The 21,313-nt window shown below is 36.9% G+C and overlaps 1 protein-coding gene across 5 annotated transcripts; it reads right to left on the bottom strand.

Annotated features, from left to right (window-relative positions):
* Window positions 1-576: 576 nt before the first annotated feature.
* ifnlr1 (interferon lambda receptor 1) lies at window positions 577-15,231 on the bottom strand. 5 transcript variants are annotated; one of them, XM_089118051.1, is made up of 9 exons: window positions 14,241-15,231; window positions 13,303-13,357; window positions 12,849-12,917; window positions 11,194-11,314; window positions 7,489-7,661; window positions 7,127-7,293; window positions 6,791-6,932; window positions 4,373-4,497; window positions 577-2,917 (listed from the first exon to the last, which is right to left on the bottom strand). In XM_089118051.1, the coding sequence occupies exons 3-9, from the start codon at window positions 12,889-12,891 to the stop codon at window positions 2,180-2,182; spliced, it is 1,509 nt and encodes a 502-aa protein (XP_088974177.1). In that variant the 5' UTR covers window positions 12,892-12,917; window positions 13,303-13,357; window positions 14,241-15,231; the 3' UTR covers window positions 577-2,179. The 5 variants fall into 5 exon arrangements, with proteins under 5 accessions (XP_088974177.1, XP_088974176.1, XP_088974178.1 ...); XM_089118050.1 differs by having other exon boundaries at window positions 14,213-15,231; XM_089118052.1 differs by lacking the exon at window positions 14,241-15,231 and having other exon boundaries at window positions 13,303-13,389.
* Between the last annotated feature and the right edge of the window lie 6,082 nt (window positions 15,232-21,313).

Below are 21,313 nucleotides of genomic sequence, written 5' to 3' on the forward strand. Positions count from 1 at the left end.
GTGCTCAATTTACAATATACGGTTGAACGTCAATACACTATATTGCTGACAATGACTCAACAAAGGTTAAAGTGACAAGATAGATATTTAGAGTAGACAACTTTACTGAACCAATTAAATCAATACACTATAGTCAAATGTCTGACATAAGATGGACATTATTGATAATATAACAGTGACAAGCATCTGCAAAACGTGGTGTCAGCTGATATTGCGGAAGATTTTGACATAAAGTCAAAAGATTTTCTTCAAAACAAACCCAAATGTACTGAATTACTCCAGTAATATAATTTGTTTCCTCCATAACAAAGAGTTTTTGTCTCTGAACACACTTCAGCACTTCCTCATAACTGCATGTGAACTCCCCATGAAGCCTTTCACACAAACTCCAAGGAACATGAGACATTTATCTGATATGCAAATATATAATTCTGTTTAAGAGGTGCTTTTACAGAAACGCCCCACAGGTCTGTAATTGTTTGTATTGAGTAGCGCATTGAAAGTAAAGTCAAATCCTTCAAAGTTATTGTTAAATGTTTTGCTTTGAAGACTGAAAGAAATGAATGACACAAGAGCTTTAAAGCAAATATTTAGTAAATATTCAGTCGCATTCAATGACCATTTCGCAATACATGAGGTGCACGTTCATTTGATGTAAAACATTACGACAAGGTATTTTTAAAATCCATTTCATATTCAAGTGATTACATGCTTAATTTTTTCCTGTTAATCGGATCATTTTAGGTCAGCACCATTTCGTCGAAGATTTTTCAGTCTGATTGAGCATTCAACCTGATTGTAAACGGACACGAAACGTAGCTATTGAAAATCCGGTTTACCTCCTGAACAGGTTTTGAGCATAATTTAATGCTGACTTTCACGTTATTCAGTTCAGGGCAACAAATACTGTTGAAACAGTCACCATCTATTTTAGGTTTGCCCACAATTTTGACTCATGCATTATGCATTATGAATTAATTGAATAAGTTAAAACATGGACATGTGGAAAAATGAAACGGGAAAACACTTGTGAATATGGCAATGCTACAGTAACACTTTATTTTGATGGTCCCTTTTGACTATAAGTAAGTTTGCAATTACAACTAACTCTCATTAGAGCATTAGAAGACTGTCTGCTTTGTATGCTTTTAAAAAAAACTTTTGCTGATAATTTACTCACTCCCATATCATCCAAGATATCCTCGTTTTTGTTTCTTCAGTCGAAAAGAAATTAAGGTTTTTGATTTTCAAAAAAAAAAATAAAAAAATTTCCAGGATTTTTTCTCCATATAATGGACTTGAATGGGGTCCAAACGGTTCAAGGTCCAAATGAGAGTTTCAGTGCAAACTGCAAACTGTTCAAAGGGCTTTAAACAATTTCAGACGATGAATAAGGGTCTTATCAAGCGAAACGATCGCACATTTAAAAAACAAACAAACAAAGTTTAAGTTTTATGCGTTCGTGACTCTCCTGTTCGAATATTTTTTCGAGTCAATTTGTTCATTTTGTTCGTTGAATGAACCTCACGAACGCGCATCACAGAACAGAGCAAGGCAAGCATTTGTGCTTATAAATATTCACTTTTTTTTTTAATGACCGATTGTTTGCTAGATAAGACCCTTATTCATCGTCTGGTGTCGTTTAAAGCCCTTTAAAGCTGCACTGAAACTCTCTTTTGGACCGTTTGGACCCCATTGAAGTCCATTATATGGAGAAAAATCCTGGAATGTTTTCATCAAAAACCTTCATTTCTTTTCGACGGAAGAAAGAATGACATGAACATCTTGGATGACATGGGGGTGAGTAAATTATCAGCAAAAGTTTTTTTACTCCTTTAATATCAGCTAACTCTTCTCCAACACACATTATACTGACTATAAGTAATTTTGCAACTACATGTCCACTTATTCTATCCCTAACCCTACCAAGTCTACCCAATCTAGTGAGTGTTAGAAGAGATGTAGGTGCAAAATTACTTATAGTCAAGTGAATGTGTTAAAGGGACCATCCAAATAAAGTGAAACCAAATAATCTTAGTTTCAGTCAAAGTGCACAATCAGTTTGTAAACACTCATTGCTTTTGCAACGAGCTGGAGAAATCCAACAGAAGATGTTCTGTCACCTGTAGATGACCATCAAACATCTCTTACTGAAGAGAAAAGCAAGACGCTTCGCCGGTTAATTGCAAGACAAAGACAATCCCGTCCATCTGTCCAAAATAACCAGGCCAACTCTAGGTTCCTCTCCATCTCTGAAGTCCTCCTCGGGTTCAGTTACGTCCTGCGGGTGGTCTGTCCTCTGAATATAAGTCCTCTGGTCTTGTTTTCCCTCCAGAGGAATCCCCGGCAGCCAGTTCTGCCTGTAGTTTGACGTCACCTGCACGTCAGGAACATGTACAGGCAGATAGTCTGAGTCACTTAATAAAGGCGCTTGTTCTCCAGTTAAACCTTCTGATTCCTGATCCGCATCTGGAGAACTTAGATCAGCGTCAAACTGAAATAAGCAGCCATGAAACTGCAGCGCACCATTTTCAGTGGGCCTAACTGGTACCACCAGTGTCTCGCTGCTGCATTCAGTGTCTGAAATGCTCAAAACGGGCTCCGCACCAATCGAATCCGAGCTGGTCCGATCTGCTCTGCCATCGGATGATGGTTTGTTGAAGCTCTGGACGGGCAAACAGAGGCTGTAATGCACTGAAGACTCTCTGCTGTCAGGGACTGGGACGTCCCGTTGACATCTGTAGGGCTCCTGGGATGCATAGGCGGTCACATTAACCCCGATCTCGGACTTCTGCTGGGCAAAATTAGGCTGTCTATCATAGTTCCCCATCCCAACAAATCCAGACCACACTTCCAATTTAGATATGTCGTCCCGGGGATTTGAAAAAAATGGACGACTGGTGTTCTTTGACAGCATCTGATTTACAGAGAGAAGAGAAAAGGTATAATTATTTATTTCATTGAAATTGATATGTTCTAAACTGAAATATTTTTTTTTGTGTGTGTCAAATTAACCCACTTCCTTAATTGTGTCACTTCCCACAGGTGGGACGCTTGCCATTATATTTTTAAAACAATAATATCTTAGAAAAGACTTTAAGCAATATTGACAAACTATATATCATTTGAAAGCTTACAATCTCTAGTTTCCATATTTGGTGACTGATTTTCAATTATCAATTTGCAACAAGAATATTTTCATACTCGTAAAGCGTGTTCAGACCTTTATTTTGAAATAGCAATGAACATGAAATGGAGGTGCCTTTATATAGGCAGTAATGGAGTCTGGTTGTGCCCTAGTGGAAGCGTTTGGTACTGCGCCCAAACAAAATCTCAAAGAAAGCTAATTTTTTTGAGATTTTAACCTAAAATTTGAAAGACAACTTTTTTTGGCTTTGATTTTTCTGCAGTTTTAGAGTAGCCCAGGTTTTGAAAATATATATTTTATATAAAATATGAACAATATTTTTTTTTACGTTGTACATTTTCATAAACTCAAACTTCTCTAACTTTTTTTCTTTTGCACTTTCTTAATTTATTTCACTTTAAACAAAAATCTGGCAAATGTCTTCTTTAAAAAAAGATCAATTATACGTCTATATTCCAAAGCATTCTTGAACCATTTAAGTTTGAAATGTGCATTTCCATGTCTATTCAAAAAAAGGGGGGTGACAGTTAATAGGTTAAAATAATCGAAACATTTAATAAAGAAGAAATATGAAATATTTCATTGACCTCCATGTCATATGACCATTAATCTACATCAAAGAACCGTAAACATGAAAATGTGTTGTTCAATTATTGATGTATTTACTCCAAAGATATTTCCAGTGAATATTCGGCTGACTTTTGGACGATCAGATTGATTTTAGACTCCATGTACTTGAATGGTTTGATCAAACAACCAGCGGCCCACGAGGAAGTTTAAAACTCAAAGATGTTTAGTCAATGAAGCCAAATATTGACTTCATTAATCAACATGAGGTTATACAAAAACCCAAGCTGAGCTGGTTTACTGAACAAACATCAACATGCATGATTTATATTTTCATGTCACGAATGAATAAGACTTTTTATAATATCTCAAATACCTAAACAGGTTAAATAATCCATGAAAGCAGTGAAGTGCTCAAAGGGAAATCTGTGGCTGCTGATCTGGCAGCAGATGTTAGTGCTGCTAGCCGTAATCAACACGATAAACTCATTTTGTGCTGCCGAGAGCAATGCGCAGATAAGACACAGTCCTTCAGGAGGCTTAAGAGAAACACGACGCTCTTGTCAAACAGGACTATTCACTGCCAGTAAGATGGTAAGTTGATTCCAAGTATGTTCACTAGGACATTCCCAATGCGACTATGACACAATGGCTTACCAGCACTTTGGGTAAGGAACGCTTTCTCTTTATAGACATCTGGTAAAACGCAATGGGTAGAATGATCAACAGCAGCAGAACCAGCAGACCGGGCAACATTAATATATGAAACCTGGAATCAGGTGCTGAAAGACACAAAGATTGCAGATGCATATAAATAGAAATTTTTAGTCTGTACATTAGGGTTTCAATTTTGTGCATGTCTCATTTTTTTGCATTATAAAATAAAATTAGAAAATTCAAAAATAGAAATAAAATAATAAAATATCAAATTAATTATTTAATACATCCATTAAAACAAACAAATAAAATAATCAAATTGCATGTTGAGTTTTAAGGGGTTCGATTATGCTGTGTTTGTATGTTTACATCATTTAATGTTCAAAATATCGAATTATATTTATTATAAACATCTGAGTGTTTTAATTTTGGTTACCCAATAGAGTTATATGTACCTTTTCTTGACTCTGTATTGTCTTATTGTGTTTTTTTGTCTTTGTGCCTTGTGTATTTATTGTGTAACTTATTGTTGTCTTGCACTTTTTCACCTTATCTTGGCCAGGTCGCCGTTGTAAATGAGAATTTGTTCTCAATCGGCCTACCTGTTATATATATATATTTAAATAAAATAAAATAAAATAAATAAATTTAAAAAAAAAATAAAAAATTATAATTTTATGAAAAAAAATTAAATAATTAAAAAAATAAAAATAAAAAAAAATAAAAATTTATAATTTCCATTGTTGCAGCACCTGTTTTCACCTCCTGTCTGAATGATCTGTTTTAGTTTCAGCGGCTGTGTCCGAAATCTCCCACTACTCACTATATAGTGGACTATATAGTGAGCTCGCCATTTTGTAGTGCTGTCCGAATGTATAGTGATGATTATTATACTCTATATAGTCCACTCAATGTATCCCAGAATGCATTTTGAAAAGTAGCCTAAAAAAAACCCTACATACACATCGCGCTGATCGTAAAAATGGCGAACGGGCGACAGCAATGACGTAATTAACGGCACCGAGAGACGGCCGAGTAGTGTCCGAAAGTGGTGTTTCTATTATGCTGGTGAGCTCACTATATAGTGCTCTACTCCCTACCCCCTACATAGAGAGTAGTGGTTCACTGTAAAAAATTATTGTGATTTTAACAGTAAAAGACTGTAAAAATGCTACAGTGAAAAACTGTTCATTGGTTAACAGAAAGTTTCCTTACTATACATGTTAAATAACTGTGATATATATATAATGGTACATTTCATGTAATTTTACTGTAAAATACTGCTAAATTTACAGTTTTTGGAACTGAAAAAGAAGAAGTCATTGTATAATTTACTGTGAAAAAATGTAAATTGACTTTCCCACAATTCCCTGCGTGACACTTCACATTTAATGTATTTTAACTGTTTATTCATAATTTTCTTAGTTTTTTTCTTATCAGTTATGTTCATTAGGGTTTTATGTTACATTTAACGTTATTAAATTAATTCTTATTTCATTTTTTAAATTTCAACATGTTACCATGATGGTGTTTAATGTTTGTGTGAATGACACTGTGCAACTTCTATGTAGTAGTATGAACTCTCTTGTGGAAAAGCTGATGATGATGAGCTTTGATTGATCATTTGACTCACATTATTGGCTGTCGGTGTATTGCAATTGAACAAAACAGATACTAATACTTCAAAATGTCAGTAAATTAACATTATATCAAATAATGAATTACGGTTTATTGCTGTAGAATTAAGTTAAACCTAAAATGTTGTTACCGTACTTTTAACAGGAAAACTCTGGTAACCACAGCTGCCGGAGTTTTCCCGTAAATTTAACGGACTTTTTTTTTTTTACAGTTTTTGAGAGGAGAATTCGGACACAGCCAGTTTCTTTAAAACCCACCTTCCGAAAAGCACAGTCTGCTCTGATTGGTCAGTGATTGGTCAGTCTTTTGTCATTGGTACCGCTAAGAGCTTGTAATGCCATAACCGGAAAGGATCAGCTCTGGAGCCGTCCTGTGGCACTGTAAACATTACTGTCACTATACTATGCCATAGTTACAGTGTCTAATAATGACAGTCAAGAAGAACAAGCTGATCAACCCGAATCATCTTCGCAAGCACAACTTCTTTTTGCATACGCCTTGGGCGGGAGTTATTTAAATGAGTAATACTGTGACGTGTTCGTTCCGCAAGAAAACTCAAGACTACAATGGAGGCGTTTCAGGAACAGTGACACTGATAACTTTAGCTTCGCAACTTTACAGACCTTTTTCATGTTCAAAGAGCAACATTACACACCAAAGAAAGCGGAACATGTTAAATAGCATTATTGGACCCCTTTAAAGTAATGAAAGGAAATAATAAAACATTGAAAACTGAAGGTAGTTTTCGACACGTCAATCAAAGCACAACTGCTCAATTACCCGAGACATCCACACAAAAGGAGGCGCTTTCACTGTGAATAGACCTGGCGGTGTGTGCGAGTGTATAAACCACATCACCACAGTACTGCACGTCTGTTTCCACAAGCCGAATAAACACTGAGCGAGACGTGTCCTCAAATACCTTCAAAAACAAGACACATTTAAGACATGTAGTGAAACGTCAAGGGACAATAAATGTAGACACGTGCAAAACTGGTATTTTGTTGGTTGTATTGGTGTCTTACAAGCCCATTAGGGCGTTATGCATCATATCTATGCATAAATATATGAATCCCAATCGAACTGGATGCATATGACTGAAGGAGCATCAATTACCTTTCTCTCCTCTGATTTGGGATGTGTCAGATGAACTGAGTACTTGACGACTACCCGGGACATGACATTCTCGATAGAGCGATTCCAAGGGATCATCGGCGGGGAAACCGTCACATTCAGATGAGTTTTGTTTGACGCTACTGACAGCTGTGGTGCTGTCAATATGGCTAAAATGAGTGAAACACAACAGTGATGTTGTATAGATTTTAAGAAACCATCATGCAAATCAAGAATGTTTCATTTTGTTATGATTTTGATAAACAGATCAATAAGTCCTGCATTAAATCCATCAGAGAACTAACAGATCTAGACATATGATCACAAATATAATTCAAATGAAAGTCTAGATTAGAATGTCTTACTTTGCCAGAATAGAGCAAAATTCACGTCACCCATGCACAGTCCACCGACAGTGATTCGGAAATTATATTTAATGCTCACAGAGGACAACACATCACTCGTCACACCAGTCAGGTTACAAACGGGAGCGGAGACGTTCTGGCACCACGTCACTGGACGATATGGACTCCCATAACTGCAACAGAACAGACATCAGTCAAAAGAACAACAACACTGAAAATAAAGAAGTGCTGCATGTAACAGACAACACAAGTAAGGGTTCAGCTTTATTTCGACAGTCCACTTTAGACAATCTACTGATTATATGTCAACTAACTCTCATTAGAGTATTAGGCCTTGTCCACACGGACATGGGTATTTTTTATAACTGGAGTTTTCCCTCCTGCGTTTAAAAAAAAAAATCCTGTCCACATGAAAATGCAAAAACATGCGTTGTCAAGAGCATGCCACACCAGCAGGTGGCGATATAACCCAAAACGTAAAGCCACATTGACCAATCAGAAGCCTAACAAAAAGTTCAAAAAAGGTTCAGGTAGTCGGATAAAGGCATTTTTCAAAAATGTTCGGTTTCATGTCCTGATACTGCATTACCGTGTGGACGAACGGCCGAACCGCGTAAAAAAACTAAAGTCGCGGTTATAAAAATACCAGTGTCCGTGTGGACAAGGCCTTAGTAGACTGTCCAACGCTATCTCGCTGAAATTCATTCGAATTCAAGTGATTAAAAGGTGGCTAATTTGTACAAATTCGTACAACCTCACTCGTACGAATTCGTACGATTTGTCTAAACCCACGTGATGGGTAGGTTTAGGGGCGGGGTCAGGGGTAGGTCCTTTGTATGAATTTATACGAATATGGTAACTCATAAAATATGTACGAATTTCATACAAGCTCAAACTAATTGCCCCACGGGGATTAATAAAGCTCTAAAGTAAACTAAATTTGTACGAATTTTCCTACGAATTAGCCACCTCGTAAAATTCGGACGAATTGCTGTGAGATAGGGTTGGCTGTAAGGTTATGGTTAGTTGTTAGGGTTTGGTTAGTAGAATAAGTTGCCTTTTATTTGCCAAGTTAGACAGTAGAATAACTGTTGGGGTACATTCAAAATAAAGTGATAGCAGACATTAAGCATACAGTCTAATAATACTCTAATGACAAATAGTTGACATGTAGTTGCAAAGTTACTTATAGTTAGTAGTCTAAAGTGAAATAAATCGAAATAAAGTGTGACCCAAGTGAGTGAATCAGACCAGACCAACAAGTACACTGTAAGTACTTTACCGTAAAAGGAAGCGTTACCAACTATTCTACACAACACACCCTGTATAATGTGTGCATGTGTCATATAATGTGCAATAATGAGTATCTGATATTGCATGTTTATTCTCTTTTTAACAACCCTTCATATAATAGCTTAGCTTAGCCCATGCTCAAACTCAATGCAATTATTTTAAAGGGTTAGTTCACCCAAAAATGGAAATGATGTCATTAGTGACTCACCCTCATTCATCTTCACGTTCATCTTCAGAGCACAATTTAAGATATTTTAGATTTAGACGTGCTGAGGTCTTACGGGCTTGGAAGGACATGATGGTGAGTCATTAATGACATCATTTTCATTTTCGGGTGAACTAACCCTTTAAGTGTGCATTTCCAATGTGTAAAATCTGAACGTTTGTATCGATGGCCGGATGAGAGGAAGAATGTGAGGATGAGAGGTTGGACTGATGTGTGCCGGCGAGCAGTCGTGGGATTATCTGAAGCTTTTGTCTCTCATCCCGTCAGCCTCACTGACCCTCCCAGCATGCACTGCTGCTCCCTCCGTTCCCATCAGATTTATTTTTCCCCATCAGATTCTCTGCCAAGCGTAACTGTGACAGGAGCAAAAGATTGGGTGCCAAGGCCAGAGAGGGCCTGCAACGTTTCGCAGACGCGGCTTCTTCCTGCTCCGTTTCTAATTGCAGTTCACAGACTGGAGAAGAGATTCACAGCCGGGTGACCACAGCGTGTCCTTCACCAAAGCAATGTCATGATCTCGACACTTTGTGCCGTTATTCACAGAAAACAGAAGGACTGGTGGGAAGGAATTATTAAACCCTTGGCCAACTAAACCTTTATTTCAGTTACATACACACTGCCAGTCAAATAAATAAATAAATAAATCGCTGTTTGGATTTAAACATGATTGGATCATTATTGCAGTGCTTATTATTTTTCTTGCATGTTTCATATTTGGCAACAGTTCTTCTAACCCTTCATTTCTTAAACGACCTCATGGCCAGGATATTCCAGGATGACAGAATGGTGCTCAGATTGTGAAAGAATGGTTGTGAGGAGCATGAAGAATCATTTTCAATTCATTGAAAGTCGTTGGGATGTGCTGGAGGAGACTTTACAGAGCGCTGAACTTTTGCATTGATAATTCAAGATCTTGAGCAAAAATTGATGCACCTCTTGATGGAAATAACATCACAACATTGATTTCCATCAAGATCTTAAAATACAATCATTAATACATACTAGGGGTGCACCGATATGAACGTTTTGGCCGATACCGATAATTCTTTATATTCGAAAGCCGATAACCGATATATCGGCCGATAAATCTAAATCCAATTTTTATATCATTTTTTGAATCCTGATTGCAAAAACAAAAGTCTCACAATTAAAATCCGTCCCCTAACACAATTGTAATGTTCTCATTATAATTTCATGTAGCTGATATGACAGCACATTTTGCACTTAACTATATTTGATTCCAATCATATTTCAAGCAATTAAGATCAATCATGTTGAACAGTGCGCATCTTAAGGTGTTGAAGGAATTAATTCATTATTTATCGGCTTTAATATATCAGCCAAATTTTATTATCGGGCCGATAACGATGACATAAAAATGAGCACATATCGGCCAATACTGCACCCCATATTTACCAATACAAACATGCCGAGGAAGGTATACATGGCAGGGATATGCCAACGCATTCTCATCCTAGGGCGTCATAAAGTGACACTTTTGAAATTTCATCTAAATCCAACGCACATGGCACCCTTTAGCATCAATATAACATGCTTCGGTTATGGGTAGGTTTAGGTCTGGGGTAGTGTTAGTGTTACACCACTAGGAGGCGCCTTCTGGCCCATATACTGTATATCTGCATCTCATATTGACACTAAAGGGTGTAGACGAAATGTCAAAAGCGGCAGTATATGACGCCTTGGGATGAGGACGGGCTGGATATGCCCAAAGCCTAAATCAAATGCAAAATGCATTCTACGGAGGCCCTAAAGGGACATGGTTAGGCTTGCTGCGGTAGTCAGTTATATTACAGAACATCATATTTCACTTATCTCATAGGATAGATCATGACTGACAGGATTTGGTGCGCATAGATATTGAGCGTCTCATATCTTATCGTGGTCAGTACCGCCGCTCCATATACACAGAGTAAATGAAAGTATAAAAGCGATGCATATTGACAGTGGCTTCCTTGCTAAGTTATTTCCAATATAATTACCCAACTATATGATTGTAAGATAAATGCAAAAACATTGAAATGTATTTTCTCTGTAGAATGCATAATTTCCTTTCCCAATAGTATTTGGATTCAGGCACTTCCTTAATGAATCTGTACTGGACACATTTGCGAGAAAAGACAAAAGAAAAGGTCCAGCCAGGTTTGCCCAGCATGGCTGTCACTCACAGGTTGTACTGAACACTGTAGAGAACCGTTTGATCAGGGATGTCCACAGCTTCCCAATGGAGAACACTGAAGAAGTTCTCGGACTCGACATGAGCCTTCGTCAGATTACAGCACCAACAACCTACACACCAACAGGAGACGAGAAAAATAAACGTGAGATGCTTTTACAGGTCTCGACTCCCAACTCTGAACATCGTGGTGTGATGATAGAATAAATCAGGTGACCATGTTCTAGATTTAACGTCTTTTGTCTAAAAGTAAGTTAAGGTTTTCCATTCTATGGTTACAACACACATCATAACAAACACCAGCACCCACATACACACTCCCCCATACTAATCATTCCACACACTAACAGGAGAGGAAACAACATCCGTTTGAGCTACATCCAAAAACCTGCTCCAGTTCTCCAGGCTGTTTGAATCAATACTTCGTAAATAGTATAGCATAACGCTATATAACCTTTAAACCTCAACTTTCCTTTTCTACTTTCAGCAATTGAAGAACAGAGTTTGATGAGTATCTGACAGCAAGATGATGATATAGAGTCCATCGATCATAAGCCTTGATGAATAATCTCTTCACGTTCTGGGAGCCCTCGAGGAAAACTGAACAGCTCTAAACAAACAGCTTTTGCAGAAAGTGCTGCCCATGTAAAGACAAAGCCTGTGTAACTTCTAGAGACGGTGCAACACTTTATTCAGAAATATGAATAAAAATAGGTTTTAATGAGTGGATAAAACTTGCCAAGTGGTCTGTAATTTGATTAGAAACTGAAATATAATACTAATGAAATCAAGTATAGAGATTTTAAATTACGTGCCTGCAAAAATACCAAAAAAAGAAAGAAGAAACAACAACAACAACAAAAAGCATGAATGCTTAATGACCTTTAATTATAAGAAAAACTCTTCGAATATACTGATTTATTTATTTTTACATTAATCTTCTTTTGCACAGACAGGAAAAATCAGAATCTGTTAAAATACTATAAAATGCATTTACAAACATAATATTAATGTGATCTTAAAGTATGGCTAATTACCTGTAATTTTAATGGTAAAACTTTAAATTACCTCAAATATTGGTTAAATATCCTTTGATCCAAAAAAAAAAAAAAGGGAAAAATATGGAAGCTTCTATCCGCATTGAAATAAAAACAAGCTTCCATAGAAAATTCCGTAAAAAAATAAATAAAATACAGATCTGACAATTAATATATACTATTACCTATATGGTGTAAAGTGAAGACTTTAGATATGCATCTCACATGCAGAATATTCCTCAAATTAAACAACCAAAATAAAAATAAGCAAAATCAAAACTTTCACTAATTGTCACAAATGTGCAAATAAAAACAGCTAAATAATTATTAAATCATTAAATAAAATAATATGTTTTAGGTAACTAAAACATACATATATATATATATATATATATATATATATATATATTTTTTTTTTTTTTACATAAATTTATGTTTAAATACTCCAGTTTTGTGGCCAGTAAAAATATTTCTCAATTATTATTTTTATATTTCTTCTTTGTATAGAAATATTCAGCCTATACATTTTCTCAATTTAAACAGCAAAGAAAGAAAAAAAATAAAATAAAAAAGAAAATATATTTTTAGACGTTTTTTTTTTTTTACTCACCAGCACAACAGAGCAAAAGAATGGCAGCTCTCAGAGGCCACATATCCAGACGTGTGCGAATATCTCCAACTGAGAAACATCAAATAAAGATCCAGTGGTCAGAGACACAGTCCTCTCATTATTTCCTTCCAATAATTGTCATTCCCACAAACAAGAGAAATCCCATCGAGTCTTATGGTGGGACATAATTCGATCCCTGCAAAACAAGTACAGAGTCGCTTGCTTTACACGCTCTGTGTCCAATCTTAATCGGTCTGAAGAAAGATCTACCCATCCTCAGGTGTAACTGTGAACTTTGGAGCGTCTTATCGGCACGATCCTGTTCTCTGCTGTTGGCCTCCACCCATTAAGGGGCGTCTATTAGCCACATCTAGAATTTCAGGTTTTCACAGCTGAAAAACTGAAACTGGAAATGAAGCACTTCTCAGAAAGACGTGGGAGGAAGGAAGCACACCTTCAGGCCAGGATGTGGAAGTTTCAGTTGGCACGCACGTGCTGCTCTATATTACCTGTAATGACACAAAACACAATCATTTTACAGCATGACATCATGTGTTACAGAATGTGTGACTGACAAACAAAAGATTAACCTCAACTACAAAAAGATGCACATGCTGTAATAAGGCTCCTATGATCTTGACCTTTGTGCTTTTAAAATATGTGCTTTATATATATATATATATATATATATATATATATATATATATATATATGAAGAGTTCAGATGCAAAAGCCTCTAAATGCCATTTGAAATTTTCTTCTAAAATGACCATTTTTATCAAGCTTATATATTTAAGTTCAGTAATTTCACTTAAATGACAATTAATAGGTAATCTTTATTGCCAAGTAAAATTACTGAACTTAAATATACAAGCTTGATAAAAATGGTCATTTTAGAAGAAAAATGGCATTTAGAGGCTTTTGCATCTGAACTCTTCATATATATATATATATATATATATATATATATATATATGTGTGTGTGTATATGGATATATATATATACATATACACACACACTTCAAAAAACGCTGGGTTGTTTCAATCCAAATTTGGGTCAAATATGGAATTAAAAAAATTTACAGTTGAAAGTTGAAGTTGGGTTAAAATTTTAAATTACATTTTTAACCCAACTTTTGGATTTGTCCATATTTTATCTAAATCTGGGTTCAGACAACTCGTGCATGCATGCGTTTATATACATACATATATATACACATGCATACATACATAATATACATATACGTATAAATAAAATGTATGTATGTAGAATGTGCTGTATGCATGTATAATACACACACACACACACAAATTTCCTCATACAAATGAAACTGAGCTTGAAGAGCCAGAAACGTTGCTCTCACTATTTGTGCAGAATGTTTCCGGCTTTACCCCATCTCTGCTCTCTGAAAGACGTGTCATCCACCATGTCTGGCGAAACAACAATGTCCATCCTACTCTTATTTTCTGTTTGAGTCGAGTTCTGTCACAGATGTGATTCCTCACATCTCCTATTTCACAGAGATCTGTCAGACAGAAGGACATTTTCGGCAAGCTATTCCATAAAATCACAAGCACCTTTAATCTCAAACAGATAGTGAGGATAACGGCGAAAATCCAGATAGAGAGTGTATAATAATCTAACACTCTCAGACAGGTGAAACATACAGAACAGGTAATATGATGCACTGCGGGAACACAAACACAGTTCCACTTTTCAGGAGAGACTGTATCTTAAACATCACTTTGTAAAATTCAAATAAGTTTGTTTGTAATTGCACATTGCATTGGACACTTACTGTAAATGTGATGTATTATTGCACAGCAGAATATGTTCAACTTTCTCCGCATGCATACAGTATATTCTCATGTAGGGCGATATATACAGTACCAAGCATCCACTGTTTGGCTCATTTCCATGTTGAATTCAGACTGTTCTGAAGGTGTGTTTGAGTTTCATCTTCTGGCTGTGTGGACCGTCTTCCCACTCCCGTCACTGAGACGATTCAAAGCGAGTGTGTCCTGACTCAGATCTCAGCTCTGAAGCCAGTCATCGGTGGAGACGACAGAGCTCCTCTGCCTCAGGAAAGCCATCGCTGACTGTCCTCCAACGCACAGCCAAACACTCCTCTCCAACACCACACATTATTGTGTACCTAGATCTCGGCAGAGACGTTCACGTCAAGAATAAATGAGGCAGATCTTCTTCAGGGTTACGTCTCATCATGATTGAGGCGCCGTGTCGTATGCGAATTATGGTTTGCAAAACTGCAAAGCATCACATCTAAAGGTCAAGTGTGTTCAGTAATTCTGCACCACTAGCAGCAAATACTGTACACTCTTAGAAGAAATGGTTCTATTTAGAACCAGAAATGGTTCCATCCCCCGCTTCATATGTGGAACTCCAAAATGGTTCCAAATTTTCTATTGGCCAAGTACGGAACCCCAGGGTTCGGTAACACTTTATAATACGGTTCCTTCGTTAATGAATAACTACACAAGAACTAATGAGTAACACAATATTAACAATCTAGTAACTATTATTAACTAACAAGAAACTCTGATTAACGAACTAGTAAGTAATAGCGCACAGACGAAAGTGGTAGTTCACTATTAAGTAATCAATAACTACTATTTTTTCAATACTTCCCAGAGAACTACTGAAAAAGTTTATTAACAATCTAGTAACTACTATTAACTAAAATAAACTCTTATTAACGAATTAGTAAGTAATAGCTCACAGATGAAAGTGTTCCTAGATACTTCTGTGGGAGTTACTAATTATTTGGATTCGTATTCTAAAGTGAAGATCATTGGAACTAACTAGTAATTACTCAAGTGTTACTAAAGACATTTTCTAAAAGTATACTAAAGTTCACCAAAAATCTCAAACGTTTGCACAAATCATGACTACATCATGTAGTAACACTTGAGTAATTACTAGTTAGTTCCAATGATCTTCACTTTATAATACGAATCCAAATAATTAGTAATTCCCACAGAAGTATCTAGTAACACTTTCATCTGTGAGCTATTACTTATTAATTCGTTAATAAGAGTTTATTTTAGTTAATAGTAGTTACTAGATTGTTAATAAACTTTTTCAGTAGTTCTCTGGGAAGTATTAAAACAATAGTAGTTATTGATTAGTTAATAGTGAACTACCACTTTCGTCTGTGCGCTATTACTTACTAGTTCGTTAATCAGAGTTTCTTGTTAGTTAATAATAGTTACTAGATTGTTAATATTGTGTTACTCATTAGTTCTGGTGTAGTTATTCATTAACGAAGGAACCGTATTCTAAAGTGTTACCCAGGGTTCTATATAGAACACAGAGGAACCCTTTTTTTAAGAGTGTATAGAACCTTTTAGGGGTTCCAAATATGTAGTGCCGATAGAACCTTTCAAGGTTCTATATATAACCTTTTCTTCTAAGAGTGTAAGTTTGAGTGTTCCGACTGGACGTGACAACATGTTATGGCATTTTTGCTTTGTTTTTTGCTTGTCTGAACAATTGAAGAATGGTGCACTATTTCTGCAATTCTGTTTGGTGCCACTAGTGCAGAAATTACGCACTGTAAAAAAACAATTGTGTAATCGTTTTTGTGGGATTCACTCTGATAGTATTTGAGACAACTGTGCGATTAGAAATTGAAATTCCAGTTAAGGTGCATAAATTATTAAAGAATAGCCACCTATGATGTCATGATCCTAAATAACATCCACGGTTCATCTACTTCGCTAACAACCTTCTGGGATGACCCTTTGTCAAGCGATTACACTCTTCACTTCCACCTACGGATAGCATCCCCCTTCCCACAATGTCCTTCAGGGATGCAAAAGCGTCATTCGGAGTTGGCCTGTGTGTGAACCACTGAGAATGTGAGAGGACTTTAATGAGAGAGAAGACGCAGCATTATCAAAATCACACCGCTATAAAATGCAAGGTGTTCTTTGTCTCCATGGAAGAAAAGAAAGTAATTACACAGCTGACAGCTGGATCGATAGCACCGTCGTATCCCTTGGAAACTGAGCTCACCTGCAGCGCTGGAGAAGAGATGAGCTCACACACACTCACAAGAGCTCAGTGATAATTGGAGGACACGTCTAACCTCACACTGCTATAGTCATACCGACTTATTTTAATATCAGTGAGATACTATATTCATATTTTGAATTCGTTTTTTTATGTGTCATTCAGATTTTGTTTCAGTTTTTTTAGTACATTAAGTTACACTTTATTTCGATAGTCGACTACAGTCAGCATCGACGTCATAGAAGAACCATTGTTGGTTCCCCAAAGAACCTTTCAGTCAACACTCTTTCTTAGTGTGAAGAACATTCTAAAAAGCCATAAGAACCCCCAAAGGGATACTTCAGGATTTAGCTTTGTATTAGTAGAAAACCTGTGGTATTTTCAAATTACCGTGCTTTCCACCCTCATATCCCACTGAGATGATAGATTTATGTATTTTTTGTTTATGTACATTTTGCGTCATCGGAGGATTTTTTTGTCCAGAGGCTAAAGACTACAGTCAGTAGTCGGGTCTGTCCCGCATGTCCTCAACCCGCCCATAGAGGGCGATCTCACTCACAGAATGAACACACAGTGTCGGCCATATTTTTTTGGAAGCTAAGCTAGCAGGCTCTTGTTCTGAGTAGTAGGGGTTACCATCCTCTTTTTCCCGGACATTTCCGAGCGTCGATGTCCGGGATTCAGCTTTTGCTTTCTGCAGTCGCCATTCATTGTTTACAAGCACAGCTTTTGTTTCAATCTAACTGAATTCATTGTGATTGGTGGATCTGAATGTAGTGTTTTTATGAACACCAAACAAGTGACCGGTTGATGTGCGTTTTAACATTGCTAAGAAAATCGCTTATCGAGATTTGATGTCGCTCATCGGTAATCACGCCGTCTGCCCTCACTCGTCCCGCTCGCTACAGTAAACATATAACGAATGGCGACTATAGAAAGCAAAAGCCGAATCACGGAAATTTTGGGCGATCTCGAAACACATTTTTGGGCAGACTCATCACGGAGACTAACTAGTAGCCTAGACTTGTTGTTGTTTAACTACTGCGCGGTTACCGGTAGGCGTGGCCTCCAAGGGCAGTGAAGCAAGTGCATTCTGGGAGTTGTTGTCTTTCATCCACATAAGCCAAAAATACATTTTCAGGCTTTTCTCAGTCTAGAAAGCTCCAAATTCAAAAATAATTTCACATTTCTTCTACATGAATGACACATTTTAAATACACATTCATCTTTCCAGAGGTGAAGTATCTCTTTAAGAACCTTTTGTGGAATGAAAACGTTCCAAGGCTCTTCATGGAACCATCGATGCCAATAAAGAACCTGGAGTGAAGACATTCTACTGCTACATGTCAACGAACTAGTGACTGTAGGTTCGGGTTAGTAGAATTAGTTGACATGTAGTTGCAAAGTTACTCATAGAATATCTTGGAAGACACAAAATAAAGTGTTAGCAGATATTAAACAGACAATCTACTAATACTCTATTAAAAGTGAGAAGACATGTAGCTGCAAAGTTACTTATAGTTTGTAAAATGTCTAAAGTAGACAATTGAAGAAAAAAAAAAGAAATGTTACCTAAGTTTAAGTTACCCATGTTTTCTTGGTTTAGGTTAAATATATATATATATATATATATATATATATATATATATATATATTTTACACTTTTAGATTTAGTAAACTATACTTGATATAACCAGGGAAACTTGTTTCATTCATAAAAAAAGAAGAAAGTCATCACACTCACCTTCATGTTGTCTTTTCTGTGACTATTTTCTGGCTTCCGTGAAGCACACAACAAGATGTTTCTGTTTCTGTTTTTCCATACAATGAAAGTGAAAGATGGATTCATATTATCTGGACCAGCCTGAAAAATAGAGATTTCAAAAACATTTACAAGTTGTTTGAGCTCCAGCAGAGACATTCTGAACACAGTTTGAGACATTGTCGATCTTTTCAGAAACTCTACAGGAGCCGAGCACGATTATTGAGGCCTTTTTAAGGAGAAACATCTTTATGACTCATGGAATGAGACGGACTCTCATTCAGTTCTGCATTCAATCTCACTCCAGTCTACGAGAAACAATTGAGATATTACCGAGATGTGCGGTTCTTCTTTTCTCATGGCACAACCCAGGCAGCTCGATTACACTTAGATCGATTTTGTCTCTGCCTGACGGATCAAACCACACTGACCTCCAGAAACATTTTTCTAAATTCCGTTTGCAGTGACATTTTCCTTAACTATTGATCACGGCGACACGGAAAGCATGATGAATAACAATAGCAAAAAAAAGCCAATTAGGGGCACTAAAATACTTTGATATTGAAATAACGCCGCTAGACAGAGAAAAGGCAAGATGCATGCATTAAATACAAGACTGTGAAATCGCTACCCTTTAGGGTATGTGAAATGATCAAAATATGCTGCTTCAGATACTGTAGGCACCTCACCGGATGAACGGCCTCTGGGAATTCTGCTCCTTTATGCTGGAGCGAGTTAAACTTCAGAACACAAAGAGAAAACAAGGTAAAAGCACTCGTAACTTTCAAGTCACTTTAAGATCCTCCATGGCAAAGCTTTTAAACAATGTCAAAATCCGACTGAACACCAAAGCCAGAGCCCAGAAGCAGCACGGCAGCACAATCACACACGCCTCGCTCAGAAGTCTCTCTCAATGATTTTGTGCTTTCTGAAGAAATGACTGAATTCTCTTGTCTGCGGTGCTGTGGCATATGCTGTATGGAGCTGGGCCATACATCAGACATGCATGACATATTTGCAATCATTTTGCTGGCATTAAAAATGAAGCAATATTGTGTGTTTTTCTATTTATTACTCCTATAAAGGCTAATTCACACCACACAGACAAACAAGTTGGATTTAGAACTTTATGAAAAATAACTCTACCCCAACAGAGACTAACAAACACTGATTGAACATGGTCAGTCAGGTGAAAAAAAAAAGACCAACACCGACAGATGGGGTAACACACTGGTTTTTGTCTGTGTGTGTGTGTGAATTTGCCTATGGTGTGTGTCCACTGGTATGGAACGAGCGGACCAGAGAGAGCGTTTTCAATTCATTCCTATCAAAGTTGGGCTTTAGAGAAAGCATCAAAATGTTTGCCAGTTCTCGATTTTATGCAAATAGCAAGCAACAAACGGGGATGGCAGCCAATCGCTCTGAGGTTCAGGCTCTGACGTCTGTTTTGAGCGTTAAAAATATGCAGGTTGTGCTGTAGTTCATGCGTAAATCATATTTCTTTGTACACTTTGTTATATATGAAGAGTTCAGATGCAAAAGCCTCTATTTGAAATTTTCTTCTAGAATGATCATTTTTATCAAGCTTGTATATTTAAGTTCAGTGATTTCACTTAAATGGCAATGATAATTACCTATTAATTGTTATTTAAGTGAAATTACTGAACTTAAATATACAAGTTTGATAAAAATCATCATTAAAGAAGAAAATTTCAAATGGCATTTAGAGGCTTTTGCATCTGAACTGTTGTCTATACACTCACCTAAATGATTATTAGGGACACCTGTTCAATTTCTCATTAATGCAATTATCTAATCAACCAATCACATGGCAGTTGTTTCAATGCATTTAGGGGTGTGGTTCTGGTCAAGACAATCTCCTGAACTCCAAACTGAATGTCAGAATGGGAGAGAAAGGTTTGGTGATGCGTTGTTACCACTGTGTAGGCTGGTGGTGGTGGTGTAATGGTGTGGGGGATGTTTAATTAGCACACTTTAGGCCCTTTAGTGCCAATTGGGCATCGTTTAAATGCCACGGCCTACATGATCATTGTTTCTGGCCATGTCCATCCCTTTAAGGCCACCATGTCCCCATCCTCCGATGGCTACTTCCAGCAGGATAATGCACCATGTCACAAAGCTCCAATCATTTCAAATTGGTTTCTTGAACATGTCAATGAGTTGACTGTACCAATATGGCCGCCACAGTCACCAGATCTCAACCCAATAGAGCATCTTTGGGATGTGGTGGAACGGGAGCTGGATGTGCATCCCACAAATCTCCATCAACTGCAAGATGCTATCCGATCAATATGGGCCAACATTTCTAAAGAATGCTTGTTGAATCAATGCCACGTAGAATTAAGGCAGTTCTGAAGTAATACAAAGTAATCCTTTTAGGTGAGTGTGTATGTTAAATATTGCAGTTTGGATACTTTCATTGTGATTATATAAGCTGGGTTTACAAAAGATTCAGAAACAAAGCTTTCCTCTTTCCAGCTGTGTTAAAACCCCCCAGAATAAACACTTTTAGGCATTGTAGCATTTTGCCGCGGAAGAGGACAGTCATATATGAGAGCAGTAAAACACTAAAATTGTAAAGTACTCACCCTCATGTCATTGAACGACACTCTACGGTCTAATATCACAACAGTTTATAGTGAACAC

This window comes from Pimephales promelas, chromosome 12, assembly GCF_988280905.1.
Source record: "Pimephales promelas chromosome 12, fPimPro1.hap1.1, whole genome shotgun sequence".
Classification (NCBI taxonomy): domain Eukaryota; kingdom Metazoa; phylum Chordata; class Actinopteri; order Cypriniformes; family Leuciscidae; genus Pimephales; species Pimephales promelas.